Here is a 17249-nt window from a genome sequence, read left to right as displayed (position 1 = left end):
TACCTTGTTTACGCAAGTGAGTAGTTCTTTTCAGACTTTTCTGCCTTCCATCTCGACCTAGCATTTTCTTCGTAAATTAAGCATAAGTCACCCCTTTCAATTCCATTTTGTTTCTTGTATTTATAAATACAAGGTTTCTTCATATTTTCAGTTTTCATTGTATGTATGCTGGATATGAACCAGTGAATATATATCTTGTCTCAATGTCTCGAGCCCTCCAATTGAGTTGATCATCAGGAGTTTTCGTCTAACTTTCTTCTATTTCTCCTCATTTGCGATCTCAGTCTTTCAGTTCACTCTTCAAATTGAAGTTCCAATTTGTTATTTATGTTACTATTTGATGAGACTTCCTGGTGTCAATAGTTTTCAAGACTATATTGGGCAGCTCTGGAAACCATGCCAACAGCCATTTCTACGCAATTTTTCTAATTGTTAAAGCTCCGAATGTGCTTCAAGTCCCCTAGGTGCTTCAGAAAAATGGCATTGTCTTCCCAAAGCGTCCTCTTAATCTCAAGTTTCCTTTACAGGCATTTCTGAACCATCACGTGCATTTGGTGTTCTAGTACATCATTTTTCGGACATTTATACAGACATCAAATCCCATACATCAGATAATTCTAAAATATCGCATCGGATAAACACATTACAGTTGGAGCTTGCCAAACTCCAGGGGCGAAGGAACATGACATCAAATGGAATTGGAAGTACAGATATCAAAAGCACATATGATAAAGGTCACAAAACCCATTTCCCAGCCACGGTCAAAAGTACCTTGTTGTTCATTTGAATCGCCATCACCCTTAAACTCTTTCAAACGTTGCAGGAGCTCTTGTGCGAACTTCTCCGTGGTAGATTGCAATCGCTTCTCCCTCACATCTTCCAAATAAGACTCCTCTTCAATTTCCTTTACCTAAATACAAACATTGTCATTTTGAGGTTTTGGACAGGATAACCAAACATATTGAATTACATCAATTTAGCAAATTGATTGTGACCAAAGGAAATCTTTAAAATATGCTATCGTTTCAGTATCTGGGGAATTTACCCTTCGAATTAGATCTACAGGCTGTGACGCTTGCCGGACATTAATAGCTTCTCTCATTCGCTTAACCTCGTCCTCTGTATACTTAGCAGCTGATCCAGCAAAGTTATAAGCCCGTATCATAAATTGAATACGCACATATAATTCAAATGATTTCCTTAAAAAGACCGGGAATGTTGGAATCGTGCCCATTGGGCAGCGAAAATGAAAATACCAATCCAAGCAGAAAACAGATTCTTGTGTTTATCGGTTTAGCCAGTTAAAAGAAGCTACCTTGAAATAAATTATGAGCGCCATTGGCGGGGCCGGCGAGAGAAGAGGATGTTACAATGTATAGAGGAGTGAGCAAAGAATGCAAAACGTAAAGAGCCACTACCAAATTGCCGGCGCATATAAGCATTGTGGCCGTTTTATATGAGCATTTGATCCTGCCAGACCACTCCATGCCACTTCCGTGGGCCATCTCCAGGCTGAATTGCTCTGGTTATAGAAACCCTATGAAGAAGAACTCATTCGACAATTAGACATTTGAAGATTCGAACATCAGACATCGTAGATGCACACAGACAAACAGGGCAAGAACGATGAAGAATTTTTTGTCATTCAGGCTCTACCTCGGGTGCAAACCAAATCCCTTTCTCTCGTTCCATCAATTATTCAAGTAAATTTGCAAAATGTTATTCGCGAAAGTAGAAATGGCAGTTCGCGTTGTACGGATGTCGTGTAAGGGTGGGAAGGGTTTTCGGAAGAAAAAAACAGTTGGGTGGGAAGGGTTTTCGGAAGAAAAAAACAGTTGATTATTGGTGATATATATATATATATAGATATATATATATATATACAATGTGATTAGCGGAACTTAGGTGAGTTTCAACTTAATTTGATAAGATGTTGTTATCAGGATTATGCCTAACTGTTTTTTGAAAATGTTTAATTTTTTTTTAAATAACTTTTATCCTCACTAAATATGTTATTATCAGGATTATGCCTAAATGTCAACTTTTGAAATAGTTTAATTTTTTTTTAAATGACTTTTATCCTCACTTCCTAATTTAAATTTAAATTTGATAAAACTGAACACCATTCATACCCTAACGGACTCAGGCCACCTAATCTTCGCCTCATGGATTGAAAGATATAATAAATATTTATATAAAAGAAGTATATCCAAAACGCGTGATACTCCATAATAAAGGGAGAGAGATCTAACACTGCGGGGCTATCCAAATTTATTTATTTTTTTAATTAAAAAGGATGGAAGAAAATCTCATCATTTGTAATTTATAGTAGTTTATGGGTTTCAGGATTGTGTTATGGATTTATATTCCAAGTGATCATCTGAGGTTGCCGGAAAGTCACGATAGAGTGTCTTGTCATTTTTCATGGATTTAAATTTTTTAAAATATCATTATTCAATGGTTAATGTTATTGGGTGTTTTTGTCATTTTTCTTTTACTGTGATGTAAATTATTTAAGATATCATTATTGAATGTTTAATTATAATTTTAATTTATAATATTTGAAGTGTTTATGTTTCATTATTTGTTTACTATGTTATTGTTTGTGCAATGATATTTAGGATTAATGGAGTTTAATTAATTTGATTATATCATAGAAATTTTTTTATGTTTTATATAGTTAACATTGAGTTTTTTGGGTAAATTTTTCAATGACATCAATCCATCGCCGCATTCTTGGCTATTGGTTTCAAGGGTGTACGTCATCCCCATGTGGTAGCGGTTTTTTTTTCTATTTATTACATATTGTCCTTGGTAAATGTTGCATTTATGGTAGCCAGAGCTAATCTCTGTAACAAATACAGATTGATAAACAAAGTTATGAATTCACATGGCATCCTTTTAGTGCCTTGTACATTCCAAAATTCAATCCCACGAAAAATGACCAAACATGTCTCGTATGCCGATCGGTTTTTCGGAATATTAAAGTCCCAAAAGGAAGTAGTTGCAGATAATAATTTCGTCAATTTATTTTTGTCGAAATCGCTATCAGAGGTGACTTGCGACTATAGATTCTAGGGGTGCAAGTCAATAATTCTAGATAGTAGAAAGTTGTAAGAAAAAAGTTACTTGTTCGTGGAAAACTAAGAAATTAATGTTTTTAGACTCTAATATCGAAGAAAGTTCATTAAAACAATGAAGTACGAACAAAATAAAGAAAAATATGGGGATCGAACCAATTGTCTGTATGTTGTGAGTATTTAGATATACCATGATAACTGCAAAAATTTTGTGGTTGACAGTCCATTACACGTTTTAAAAGACGTGATAATTTCAACGTTAATTTTGAAGTGCACAAAACACACACAAATTTGGTGAGGGATATTTGTTATACAACGCTTGTGTGTATAGAATCAAAATATATTTCAAGAATGTGAGCTTTCAAAAGTGTAGTTTCTTAGATCTAATCATTACAAATCTGATAAAGTTTAGCTTTAACTAAGCCAATGCCATGGTACAATTGCCATTAGTTGGAGGTGCGTTGCATTTACGTTATGTAAATCCAACATTCAATAGGGCATTCAACCCATGATCTGCATTTAAAATTTTGTTCGATTTTGGGTTTTTGAAATCATAGGAAACTGATCACGTGTTGCGCCAGTGTTATTATTGACTCTTGCGTCAAATATCTCATTCCTGCTTCCAAACAATTAGTGTGGTGGATTGTTAGCATCAGCTCTCTGCGTCGAAGAGGTGGTGTCTTTTAGCATGCAACAAGTATGTATTTCATTTGCTAGTATGTTTTCTTCGTTGATGCCTTCAGAGTTGTATGTTTCCTTTGTGAATAAGTGCAAATTATTTCTGAGCGTGTTTAGCATTATAGAGCTATTTTTTTTGTTAGCTTGTTATGAGTGTAATTAGCTTTCTAGAGCTAAATTTTGTGACCGTATTTAGCTCTATGAAACTTCTAATAAAGTGCCTTTAAATAATTTTTAGAAAAAGAATCCACACTCGGGTGCCAACAACTAGTCACATATGTGCTCTTCTTGACTATGAAAGGCACAAGTTACATGGTGTTAATGGTGGTGGTGTTGGTTTTAGTGGTGGCAGTGGCAGTGGTGGTCGTGGTGGTGGTGGGGTTGTTATGCCTAATGTCCAAACAGATGGTTTGCTACCTACATGTGCTAAAAGCCATGTTTGTGTCCTCGTATTGTATTGTGTCTTTGTTGTCAATGTAACATGTCACAACAACAGTAGATATGATAGGAATCTTCCACGAATTGAACATTGCATCCAGTTTTGAAACCAGATCCAAACCTAATGAAGATCAACTAATGGAAAAGACATTTTATGGGTTATGAAAATGTACATTGGTGTTATTTTGAACATGTATGAACTTGTCAATGTATGTTTCAATAACCCTATATTGGATGTTGTCTAGATTTTTTTTTTGTTTATGGAGAAACAATGGAGGACTGAGGAAGTTGATAAAGTTGCCTTACAAGTTTTAATGATATTTGAAGTTTTGAACTTTTTTGTGAGGTTGATAATTAGGTGGAGTTTTAAACCTTGTTTGGGTTTGGTATTTGTTCCAGCCATGTGCCACACAAGTTCCAGGCTTAGGAAGAGCTAGAAGAGATGCAGTTGCTCGAGCTATGCAGGGATGGCACTCACAACGACTCTTGGGTAATGGTGAGCTTGTAAGGTAACTGATGTTTTCTACTATAGTTTAATCTTGGTTGAATCTAATTGAAATTCTTTATTATTGGGTGAATTACAAGATAAAAACTTTGTTTCTGCGACCAAATGAGAGAAATAGCTAAAGAGCGTTGGTATGCCAATGAATGTATTTGTTATTTCTAGTTGTGAAGTGGAGCTTGATTTATTGATATTTGAAATTTATGTCCCATGGAAGGCATGCTAAAAAGGAATAAAACATCAACTATAGAGCGGGTTGTAAAAATTTCACATACAAAAAGAATAAATCCTTAGTTAAGACGTGATTGTCCTATCTCCGTAGATTCTATGAAGAATGAAGTCTCATGTAGTAAGATTCATTCACCAAAATATTTTTAAATTAATGAATATAATGTAGAAATTCTCACTGTAGATTAACCTAATTATGCAATATACTAAAGCAAAATACTTAATCTACTTCTACAATCAAATTTGCGGAAGCTTAATCGATTTGAGCAAGATCAAACAAAACACATATGACAGAGAATAAGAATCAATACACATGAAACACAGAAGAATACTCTAAGGAAAGCCTCAGCTAAAAACCCTGCCATCTGTATTATCATACAAGTGGAAATATCTCAGGATTACACAAAGCTTTAGCTCTCACAGCTATCTAGCTCTCAGTACAATCCCTCACTGTTGCTCATAAACAGAATAGACAACTCATATGCCTTCTCCTCTGTCCTCCAAGCCTCCTATTTCCTTGCGTAGTTTTCCCTGGGTGCTCCAGCTGTAACCTTGTGTGACACTGATCTCACACACTGTAAAACTGCGCAAATCTCAAGGAATGAATTCCTTCTGCATGCAAGAGATTTTCTTATAGGAAAATTCTTGCAACTGATAGTACACTGTCCCTGCCTTTAATCTCAACTGGGTCTTTGTCTGAACTGACATGCATGAGTTATTTATGAGAGAATATTTAGTTATCTGGAGTACACTAGTTTCATGCATGCATGCATTAACTGACTGAACTCACAATTAGTTCCTCAAACTGTTTGGAACTAATTTAACTGGACTTAACTTAGTTAACTGAGCTGACTAATTATAACTCAAATACAACTCATCCTTATCTCCTTAATTAAGGGATAACTTCTTCAATCAAAGGGATAACTGTTGCATGACTTCACAAAGACTTCTAGCTTGAGTTTCTCCAACTAATTAACTCAAGATGAATTAATTAATTATTTTTCAAGTAGCTGGTGAGACTAAATTCGAATTTTAATTTTCAAGTTTAATTCAAGGACAAATTAAAATTGGAATATTCTTGTTGCCACATTTCAACACTCCCTCTCAATAAGAAAGGGATTATCTGTCATCCCGATCCTGTCTCTATGGAACTCGAATTTACACTTTGACAATGCCTTAGTCAAAATGTCAGCATCTTGCTCCTCGGTCGAAATATACTGCAACAACATGATCCTCCTCACCACACAGTCTCTGAGATGATGATACCAAATGTAGATGTGCTTGGACCTGTCATGAAATACTAGATTCTCAAAGAGTTTGATACAACTCTAATTATCACAATAGATCACAGTTGGATCCATCCTTTGATCAAACAAACCAACTAGAATTTTCCGCATCCAAATGGCCTCACATGCTGCCTAACTTGCAACCATGTATTCAGCCTCTGTTGAGCTAAGTGCAACCGACCTTTGTTTCTTGTTGTACAAAGAAACTGCAACTGACCTAAGGTTGAAAATTCCTCCTGATGTGCTCTTCCAATCTGATGGACTCCCTGCCCAATCTGCATCTGTGAAGCCCTATAGCTTCACTCCCTCTGTCCGTCTGTACCATAATCCATACTGAGATGTGCCTCTGAGGTATCTCAAAACATGCTTCACTGCCTTCCAAAACATCTTGGTAGGCTGAACCATAGCTTGACTCAGTTGGTTCACCACATAGCACAAATTTGGTTGTGTGTTCACTAAGTACATCAGTGAACCCACAAGCTACTGATACACAATAGCTTCTACTACTTCTCCTGAAGTGGCATCCTCCTTCCTCCAGTTACCTACTAGAGGAGTCTGCATGGACTTGCACTTCTCCATGTGGAATCTCCTGAGTATCTCATTGGCATACTTGCCATGAGACATAAACAACTCCCCATCCTTCTGCCACACTTCCATGCCAAGGAAGTAGTGCATGAGACCCATGTCTTTCATCTCGAATTCTCTTGCAAGGTCCTCCTTGCAAGACATAATCAACTGATCATCACTTGTCAATATGAGATCATCAACATAAAGACAATGTGTTGCAGAAATGCTATAAATAGCAGTTCAGGTACCAGTGTTGGACATAGCAACAAGGAATGAAAATTGGAAGTGCTAAAAATAGCATTGCTATAAATAGCATTTCGAGATGGATTCTAATTTTAGATAGTCCCTGAACTAAAATTGAGAAGTAAAATTCGAATTTTATCTCAGCAGTTGTTTGTAAAATAATTAATTAATTCATCTTGAGTTAATTAGTTCGAGAAAATCAAACATGAAGTCTATGTGAGGACATGCAACAGTTATCCCATTGATTGAGGAATTTATCCATTAGTTAAAGAGATAAGGATGAGTTGTAATTAGTTAGCTCAGTTAACTGAGTTAAGTCCAGTTGAATTAATTGTGAGTTCAGTTAGTTAATGCTTGCATGCATGTAACTGCTGCACTTCAGGTAACTGAATATTTTCTCATAAATAACTCATGCATGTCAGTTCAGTCAGAGACCCAGTTGAGATCAGAGGATGGGACAATGTACTATCAGTTGGAGGATTCTTCCTATAAAGGAAACTCATCCATGCAGATGGAATTATCTTCTTCAGGATTGTGCAGTTAGATTAGAGGTTAATGAGTGTGTGAAGAGGCCAATTCACACAAGTGGCAGCATTGGACCCCAAGGAAAATTGTGCAAGGAAATAGGAGACTTGGAGGGCAGAGGAGAAGGTTTGGAGAAGCCTTTGACTGTCTATGAGCAGCAGTTTGATTGCAGAGAGAGCAGGATAGCTTGTGAGCTGATTCTTTTTGTAATCTGAACATATTTCCACTTGTATGATAATACAGAGATTGGGGTTTTAGGCTAAGGCTTTCCCCGGGTTATCTCTTTTGTGTTATGTGTGATTGATTTCTCATTCTCAGTTATATGTGTTCTCATTGATCTTGCTCAATTTGATTAAGCTTCTGCTAAGTTGTTGTAGAAGTAGATCTTGTATTTTGCTTTAGTATATTGCATAATCTGTTGATCTACAGTGGGAATTTCTACATGGTATCGGAGCAAAGGTGATCAAGGCGAAGAACAATATACAAGAAGGGAGAAGTTCGAAGTTTGAGGTTCCTGAATATAGAAATCGAGTTCTTATCACATCTCAATTTCACCAATGGTGTTCAACGATTTAAGACTTGAGTATGCCCTTGATGGAAGCTCGAATTATATAGCCTAGAAGGATTGCATGGAAGCAGTATTAGAGGATAATGGTCTAAAGGACTTCATTGATCAAGAAGTCCCCAAGCCGACTGATGCTACTCAATTGGCGAAATGGAAGAAATGTGTGGCTAGAGCAAGGAGAATCCTTCTGGAGGGAGTTCGAGACCACATAGTCTCGAGTCTCCATGGGAAGGAGACACCATTTTCGATGTGGAAAACATTGAAAGATCTATATCAGAACAACAACGATCAGAGGAAGCTGGTGCTGAAAGACAAGCTTCGGAAAATCAAGTGTGAAAAGGGTGACACGATCTCTACATATCTGAACAAGCTCACCACCTGCAAGGATGAGCTTGGAAGTGTAGGGATCACGACAGTCGATGATGACATGGTGAGTCTTGCACTCCTCAGTCTTCCTAAGAGTTAGCATAGCTACCAAGACTTGGTTAATGGAAGAGAGAAACTACTATATTGGGAATGACTTTGGTCGGATCTGATGCAGGAGGAGATAAGAAGAAGCACCAGAGATGGTTCTTCATCCAAGGAGGATGAAGAAAACTACGCCTTAGCGAGTAAGGCAAAGAAAGGGAAGGAGAAGGATTCTCATCCCAAATCGAGTTCTTCCTATGGTGGGAAGAAGTTTGACAAATCGAAAGTGCAATGCTTTCATTGTCATGGGGTGGGCCATTTTGCTACAAATTATCCACTGAAGAAATCCAAGATGGGATCCAACGAAGGATCTGAAGGTGAGGCATTGGCCTCACAGTTCAAGTTGGATTTCACCCTCTTCGTATGCATGGTTTCATCCGTGGTGGGATGTGCTTGGTTTCTTGACAATGGAGCTTCTTTCCACATGACCGACGACAAGAGTTTGTTCAGTACCTTGGAGGAGAAAGATCTCTAGATACTCATAGTGATGGGTAATGATGAAAAGTATAATGTCTCAGGTGTAGGCACGGTTGTTTTTCAGAGGGAGCATGGAGCTCGCATTACCTTGACCGATGTCAAGTATGTACCAAGACTAAGGAAAAATTTGGTGTCAATCGCAATGTTGGAAGACAAAGGCTATGATGTAGTCTTCAGTAAGGGAAAGGTTTTCCTTCGACACATCACCACTAGACAGGTGAAGCAGATCGGTTCACAAGTCAAGAACCTGTATGCTCTTGAGGTTCAAGATGCATGCAAAGCCTTGAGGAGCAAGGCAACTGATGGAGACTTGGTGGTTGAGAGGGAGAGTACATTACCTCTCAACATGCAGCGCTAGAAGAAGTCTCAGACAATTGTGGAGGAGCCACAATTGGTGAAGCAGCTTCAGGAGGTTGTGGAGCAGCCACAACTGGAGAAGTCGAGAGGAGATCGAGTAGAGACATCTACTCATGCAGAGACCTCTAGTAGGGTGAAATTTCGAGCCAAGTGGGCAAAGGGATCACATGTATCCATACCTCCAGGTCAGAGGTGGGGCGATGTGGAGTAACAGTCCCAAGAAGGCTGGAATAGGGGCAAGATCATTGAGGTACCTAACCTCTTTAATTAGACCTTGCTATGGGAGCCCCGACGAGGAGTAGCAGGACTGGCTGAGTGGGTAGAGGCAGATGTAGATGGAGCGGCAGAGAGAGCTACAGTGCAGAAATCCCAAGATAGTGCAGAGCTAGCAGGCTACAACAATGCGAGAGGCACAGGAGTGTTGCACCAGTGCAGGATGGCACAGAGAGGTGTGAAACAGTGCGAGATGCATGGAGTGTTGCAGCAGCTTAGAGGTCACAGAGGGAGCACTTGTTAGTGGTAAAGGGAGCTTCAACATCAGAGGATGTTTCTAGCCCAACAGAGATGTCAGTTGGGAGAATTTTTGTTGCTAGAGTTGCTGGAGCAACAACACTTGGGAGAAGTGTTGATGCAGAACATTCCAAAGGTTCAGGATCGGGTTCGAGTTGAATGCCTTTCTTGTTGAGAGGAGTGTTGAAAATAGCAACAAGAAATGATAAAAATAGCATTGTTATAAATAGCAGTTCGGGTACCAGTGTTGGACTTAGCAACAAGGAATGAAAAATGGAAGTGCTAAAAATAACATTGCTATAAATAGAATTTCAGGGTGGATTCCAATTTTAGTTAGTCCCTGAACTAAAATTGAGAAGTAAAATTGGAATTTGATCTCAGCAGTTGTTTGTAAAATAATTAATTAATTCATCTTGAGTTAATTAGTTGGAGAAAATCAAACATGAAGTCTATGTGAGGACATGCAACAGTTATCCCATTGATTGAGGAATTTATCCCTTAGTTAAAGAGATAAGGATGAGTTGTAATTAGTTAGCTCAATTAACTGAGTTAAGTCTAGTTAGATTAGTTCCAACAATTTGTTGAATTAATTGTGAGTTCAGTTAGTTAATGCTTGCATGCATGTAACTGCTGCACTTCAGATAACTGAATATCTTCTCATAAATAACTCATGCATGTCAGTTCAATCAGAGACCCGGTTGAGATTAGAGGATGGGACAATGTACTATCAGTTGGAGGATTTTTCCTATAAAGGAAACTCATCCATGCAGAAGGAATTATCTCCTTCAGGATTGCGTAGTTAGATCAGAGGTTAATGAGTGTGTGAAGAGGCCAATTCACACAGGTGGCAGCACTGCACCCCAAGGAAAACTGTGCAAGGAAATAGGAGGCTTGGAGGGCAGAGGAGAAGGTTTGGAGAAGCCTTTGGCTGTCTATGAGCAGCAGTTTGATTGCAGAGAGAGCAGGATAGCTTGTGAGCTGATTCTTTTTGTAATCTGAACATATTTCCACTTGTATGATAATACAGAGATTGGGGTTTTAGGCTGAGGCTTTCCCCGGGTTATTTCTTTTGTGTTATGTGTGATTGATTTCTCATTCTCAGCTATATGTGTTCTCATTGATCTTGCTCAATTCAATTAAGCTTCAACAAAGTTGTTTTAGAAGTAGATCTTGTATTTTGCTTTAGTATATTGCATAATCTGTTGATCTACATTGGGAATTTCTACACAATGGTCAACTGCTTACCTTCTACCATGATGTGGTACAGGTTCGCATCTGCTTCACTCTTTGTGAAGCCCAACCCAGTGAAGTAGTTGTCGATCCTGGTGTACCAAGCATGAGGTGCTTGCTTCAGCCCATACAAAGCTCTCTTGAGTCAGCACACATGCGACTCACGATTGAAGGTCTCAAAACCTTCCGGTTGTTCTATATACGCCTCTTCCTCAATCTTGCCATTGAGGAATGCAGTGTTCACATCCATATGATGGATCTTCCAACCCATCTATGTTGATAGTGCCAACATCGATATGATAGATGAGTACCTTGCTATAGCAGCAAAAGTCTCATCATAGTCGCTCCCCTCGACCTGTGAGAAACCATGGGCAACAAATGTTGCCTTATGTTTCTCCACACTACCATCAGCAACTTGCTTTACCTTGTAAAGCCAACGAGAACTCACAACTGATGATGAGCCTCATAAATGGGTAATTATATGGGCTTATTTTACCTCCTAACCTAGTCAAATCAACCATTCTCTTAGCTTATTGTATGATTTTCTGATTATATTTATGCTTATAGGGTGAGTTGAGTTAGTTATTATGCCATGTGGTCTAACATGTATTTAATGTAGATTATTGATGGATTTCGAGGTTAAAGTCAAGGATCTAGTGGTCAAACTACAACAATAACTCAAAGTGGATAGAGGAGAGGACTTATAGGAGGGAATCCCCCTCATTTATTGCTCCTCACTTCGAATTCCCCTTCATTCAGCTCGGAGTACAAGCAGTTGAATTATGCATTAGAAGGCAGTCGAGCAAGTGGAAGATGATTGATAGTTATCTCGAGTTTTGGGAGCCAAGCCTCCCTGATTTTAAGGAAGTTGTTGGTAGCCTCAGATGTATAAGTAGAGAGGCCTAGGGCCTCACTAGGGTCGGATTTTTTGCTTGTGTAAGCTCTGCTCAAATTTCGAGCTTCTTATTTTATGACAGTTTTATGTAATCTCGCTATTTTTTGATAATGAAGATGGAATCCTTTTTGAGCCAGCACTGAGTTACCTCAGAGGGCTGAATCTCTTGGGTTAGGGCCCAATCCAAGCAGCCAAGCTCCTCTTTACTTGTATTTGTATGCTTTACATCAGTTTGTAGATTAGTTTGCTATTAGATGTATTTCTCTTATGGTTGAGAATAGGTTGCTTTTGATGATTTAGTAATTTGCTTCCATTTGTGATTTTTGTAGTAGGTTAAGCAGTGATCAGAGAAGATTCAAAAGGCTAGCAACAGTTCCTTGGCCTCTCTTCCTCCCTCTGGGACCATGATTTGAGGCAAAGACTCTCTTGCTGCCCCAAAAACACAGATTTTCCTCATTCCTAGAACTTCTAGTGTTTGCAACTCTCTAGTAAGTTGATAGTCCAAGTTTTGCTTTGCTTTAGATCTTTTATCATGTTCACTTCCTGATTTGAAATATTCCTTTTGCATGTTTTCCTTTCTTATAGCATTTCCCAGCATTTCCTTCTATACATCATAGTTTAGGCCACTTTAATGCAAAACTCTGTTTTCTCCTAAGATGCACTCACTACAACAAAACAGTGAATTTGCACCAGATTTAGCACTAGATTTTAGTGCATTTTTTTCTCAATTGGGATGAGCAGCCTGGTGCTAAATCTGGCTCTGTTGTAAAATTTTTAAAGCATCCTTTTTTGCACCAAATTTTGCATCTTTTTTATGCCAAATTTTCCATCATTTTTTGCATCATATTTTGCACCAAGATTTTCATTTGGTTTTACAACAGGTTTTGCTTCTAGTTTTGTGCCATTTTTTGCATCTATTTTTGCATCATTTTTTGCTTCCTATTTTGTGGCATTCTTTGCTTCTAGTTTTGTGTCATAATTTGCATCGATTTTTACACCATCTTTGGCATCTGATTTAGTGCCTTTTTTTACATTCAGTTTGTGCCAATTTTTGCATCTGGTCTTATGCCATTTTTTGCTTCTAATTTTGTACTTATTTTTACATCTATTTTTGTGCCAGTTTTTCTGCCTTTCTTTACACCATTTTTTCCATCCAATTTTGCACCATATGTTGAATCTGATTTAGTGCCAAATTTTACAAGCATTTTTGCACCATTTTTTGCATCCACTTTTGAGTTTTATTTATCTCCCTTTTTTGCATCCTATTTTGCACCATATTTTGTATTTAATTTTGCATCATTTGTTGCATCCAATTTAGCATCATTTTTAACACCATTTCTTGCATCCAATTTTGCGTCCTTTTGAGCATCTAAATTTGCATCCTATGTTGAACCATATGTTGCATCCACCTTTGCATCCCATTTTGTGTCTATTGTTACGTTCAATTTTGAGCCATTTTTCGTCTACTTTTGCATTTGTTTTTGCACCAAGTTTTGAATGATTTGTTGCACCTCATTTTACATCCAATGTTGCATCTCAATTTGCATCCAAATTTGAGCCATTTTTATGCCCATTTTTGCACCATTTTTTCTTCTTTTGTGTCCAATTTTGCACCATTTTTTATGTCCAAATTTGCATCCTTTTTGGTATCTAGTTTTTCATCCTTTTTGGCTTCCAAATTTGCATCCTTTTTTCTGCCACATTTTGTGTCCACATTTGCATCTCATTTTGCACCTAGATTTTAGTTTGAATTTTCATCTAGTTATGCATCATTTTTGACATCCTTGGTTTCACCATTTTTTAGTCCCATTTTGCATCTTGTTTTGTGTCTTTTCTTACATCCTTTTTTCATCCTAATTTTACACCATTATTTGAATCCTCATTTTGGTGTCCATTTTTGCATCCTTGTTTGCGCCCAATTCGGTATCCTTTCATATGCCCTATTTTGTTCCCTTCTTTGTGTCTAGTGTTGCACCATTTTTTAATTTTACTTTAAAACCCTTTTTGTGTCATTGTTTTCATCTTGTTTTGATGGCTAGTTTAACATCCAATTCTACACCCAATTTTGCATCCATGGTTAAATCCACTTTTGGCTTCTTGTTTAGAGTTTTACTTTTATTTCCATTTATAACCCCCTCTATGGGTTCATTTTACTAAGTTCATTTACATAGTGAAATATATTAAAGTTTCTAAATATCATTTTGCTGTAGGATTTAATGCACGGTTAGATGAAAATAAAACCCTCTCAGTTTATCCCAGAAACCTAGGACAAACCAATTAAGAGAAAGGTTGTTCTAAGGCTTAGGATTCTTAGTAGATCAAGATGTAGAGTATAGATTAAGAAAAAGAGAATGAATTCTTGTGATTCCTCGCATGCAGATCTTCTTGGAGTTTTTAGTATAGCTAGGAAGCGCTCCTAGCTAGCTCCAAAGCTTGGTCCTACACATAAGAGAGAGAATAAAGCAACCTTCACAACATAATATCTTGATAATCGAAACTATCAGAAACATATAAATATTATTGAATAAATAAATACAAACCAAAATTCCATACATCCATTAGTTAAATAGAAGAAGTAAAGAATGAATAGAAACATATGGAAGGAAGAAAAACTAATCTATATGAATAAAGGAGTTGGAGGAAAGTTACAACAATCAGATGTAGTTGCAACAACACCTCCCCCAACTCGTAGCTCCAAAACTCTCCCTCTCAAGATAGATCTTAACAGCGTGACAATACAAGAATTCCCATCATTTTTTCAATGGCCAAGCCTCCAATATATAGGAAAGTGAAGGCTATGAAGATTTCCCAAATTCCTCATTAGTTCAATTTGGGAAAAATCTTTTGGGTGAATAATGTTTCCTCATATAAAAATGGCCTTTTCCACTTTTTAGATGCTTTTGTGCTTAGGAAAAATCTTCCCGATGCTTTATGGCTCTTTCCCGCTTTTGTATGCTTTTATTTTTTAGGAAAAAGCTAAAGATGAGGATAAAGAGATCACATTCCACCATATGAGTTTCTGAAAGTGAACAAGAGTGTCAAATTCAAATTCTAGTTTGCTTATGTTTTAGTTTTTTTTAATATATATTTAGTTTTAGTATTTTTTTATTTTCTAAAAAAAAATATTTAGTTTTTGGTATTTTTTTTCTATAAGAAAATTTATATTTTGTTTTTATAAAAATAGATTTTAAACGTTCCATTCATGCTAAATTTGTGATTTTATGATAGGAGTTTAAATTATATATAAAAAAGTAACTCAATGCCATGTGTTGTGTCGCTGAGATGGGTGTTATACATTTCTTCCCTGCTAAGTTATAGAATGTGCTTGGGTTTTCTTAATGCAATAAAACTAATTATGTTCTTCATGATATCTTGAAATGTTCATCTTGAACCAGGCTAATAAAACAATAAAGTTAAAATAGGTTTGCCTTTGTCCTTTGTAGATCTTTGTCCCCATTAATCTTGGTCTTAGTAGATTAATTGTCTTATGGTGGCCTTGAGTGGTTACTTCCATTAGTTGCATGATTTATAGTTTTCTGTTAGTGACATTTTTTAGGCTTGATAATATGTTATTTAATTTATCAAAATGTGTTATTGTCCATATTATTGTTAAATATTAATATTAAATATGTTGGTTTTTGAGCATGTTTTAGCAAAACGTTCCCAAAATGTTTATAGATTGTATTTTATAATGCAATGATTCATTGCTTGATGAAATTGTTTTGGATATTTTTTTTAATGATTCATTGATTGATGAAATTGTTATGGATATTTTTTTTATTATATTAAATTGTATGTGATAAAGTCAAAAGTCACCTCTTTTTTAGATTTTCATTGGTCAATTTCCCTTAAGGCCATCAAGTTCACCATTCGGTCCTAGGTTAAGGAAATATGGGAGTCATGAAGTGGAATTGTCCAAGCACTTAAATCTTGAGACATGTTTTTTTAGTCACATTATACTTCCTTTCTATGTGAATTCTCGATGAAAATAGTCTCATGGAACATGAGGGGCCATAATAGTAAAGGAAAACAAAGACTCCTAAAACAAAAATGGTATGCAAAGCACCCATCAATAATGTTGATATAAGAAGAAAAAATATTAAGTGAGGTTCTACCTCATATAATTAGAAAATGGGGGAGGAATTTCCAAGTAGTAGTGATTAATGCTTAGAGATACTTGGGTGGAATGGTTATTATTTGAAATGATCAAGACATCAAGGTTACCAATATGTTTACCTCTTTTCGCATTATGACAATACAATTTTAGTTAATTGACATCGAGGACTACTACCATGTATCCAATGTCTATGACTCCAATATCGTGAATGGAAAACCTCTATTTCTCAATTCTATTTCTAACACAAGCAATTTATACTCCCCATCTCCATGGATTATTGGGAGTGACTTCAATATTATCAAGTGTCTCGAGGAAAAGAAAGGATGAATCGCAATGTTTAACAAGATATTTTGTAAGCTATACCATTAAAGCCATAAAGTAGTCTCCATTAAAGTTGTCAAGCAATGAGTCTCCAACCCACACATGTGGATCAATGAGATGTAATACATGTGTGTGTGGTGACTAACTTAATACACCGCTCTAATAACTCCACAAACTTATGTATTTCACTCCATCACATAAATTGACAATAGTGTGACATAAGTAAACCAAGAGTAGACATGAAAGCCATAGGCAACAAACATTCCCTAGATCCTCAATTAGGTGCTTAAATGATGAAGTGAAAATGCAAGGAGAAAAGAGGAATTCATGATTTAACCATCACAAACATGTGATCAAGTGTGACTAGGAGTGTATATATGCATATATTTTCCAAAGACGGAGGGAATATATGAGTTACCATTCATTGGCCCTTATTTTTCTTTCTTTTTCATTTTCTTAAATATAGGACTTAGGGAATAAGGTTTTCATAAGTTTGGCACAACTCATAGATATAAGATTTACATGAATTTTCACTTCAACCTTAGAGTTTAGACTTAGATAAATCAATATAGTGTATCTTTAATGATTTTGGCTTTCACTTTTTGATTTTATTTCATCACAAATGACAAAAGGGGAAATATTTTGCCACAAATCTATGAATGCTTAATCATAAAGGCGTCATGTGATGAAAACAAATTAATGATGTTATTCTCTATGAAAATGATGGGTATTCTTGAGAAAATCTTATGCTTGTGGATGTCT

The 17249-nt window shown here is 36.6% G+C and overlaps 1 protein-coding gene across 2 annotated transcripts in view; it reads right to left on the bottom strand.

Annotated features, from left to right (window-relative positions):
* The window catches only part of LOC149223158 (uncharacterized), a 159828-nt gene extending 157993 nt beyond the window's left edge, over window positions 1-1835 (bottom strand). Inside the window, exons 1-3 of one of the 2 annotated variants that reach the window (XM_089385777.1) lie at window positions 1316-1835; window positions 1046-1134; window positions 772-910 (exon numbers count right to left, since the gene is read on the bottom strand). In XM_089385777.1, the coding sequence (XP_089241903.1) occupies window positions 772-910; window positions 1046-1134; window positions 1316-1505 (418 nt within the window). In that variant the 5' untranslated portion in view covers window positions 1506-1835. The remainder of the gene's footprint in view (window positions 1-771; window positions 911-1045; window positions 1135-1315) is intronic. The other variant, XM_089385778.1, reaches the window with a different exon arrangement.
* Between the last annotated feature and the right edge of the window lie 15414 nt (window positions 1836-17249).

This window comes from Pinus tabuliformis, chromosome Q (genome assembly GCF_031772625.1).
Source record: "Pinus tabuliformis cultivar Carrire ecotype Pingquan chromosome Q, CPIR1, whole genome shotgun sequence".
Classification (NCBI taxonomy): Eukaryota; Viridiplantae; Streptophyta; class Pinopsida; order Pinales; family Pinaceae; genus Pinus; species Pinus tabuliformis.
Note: the sequence above shows the minus strand (reverse complement) of the source record. Positions and strands in the feature narration are given on the sequence as shown.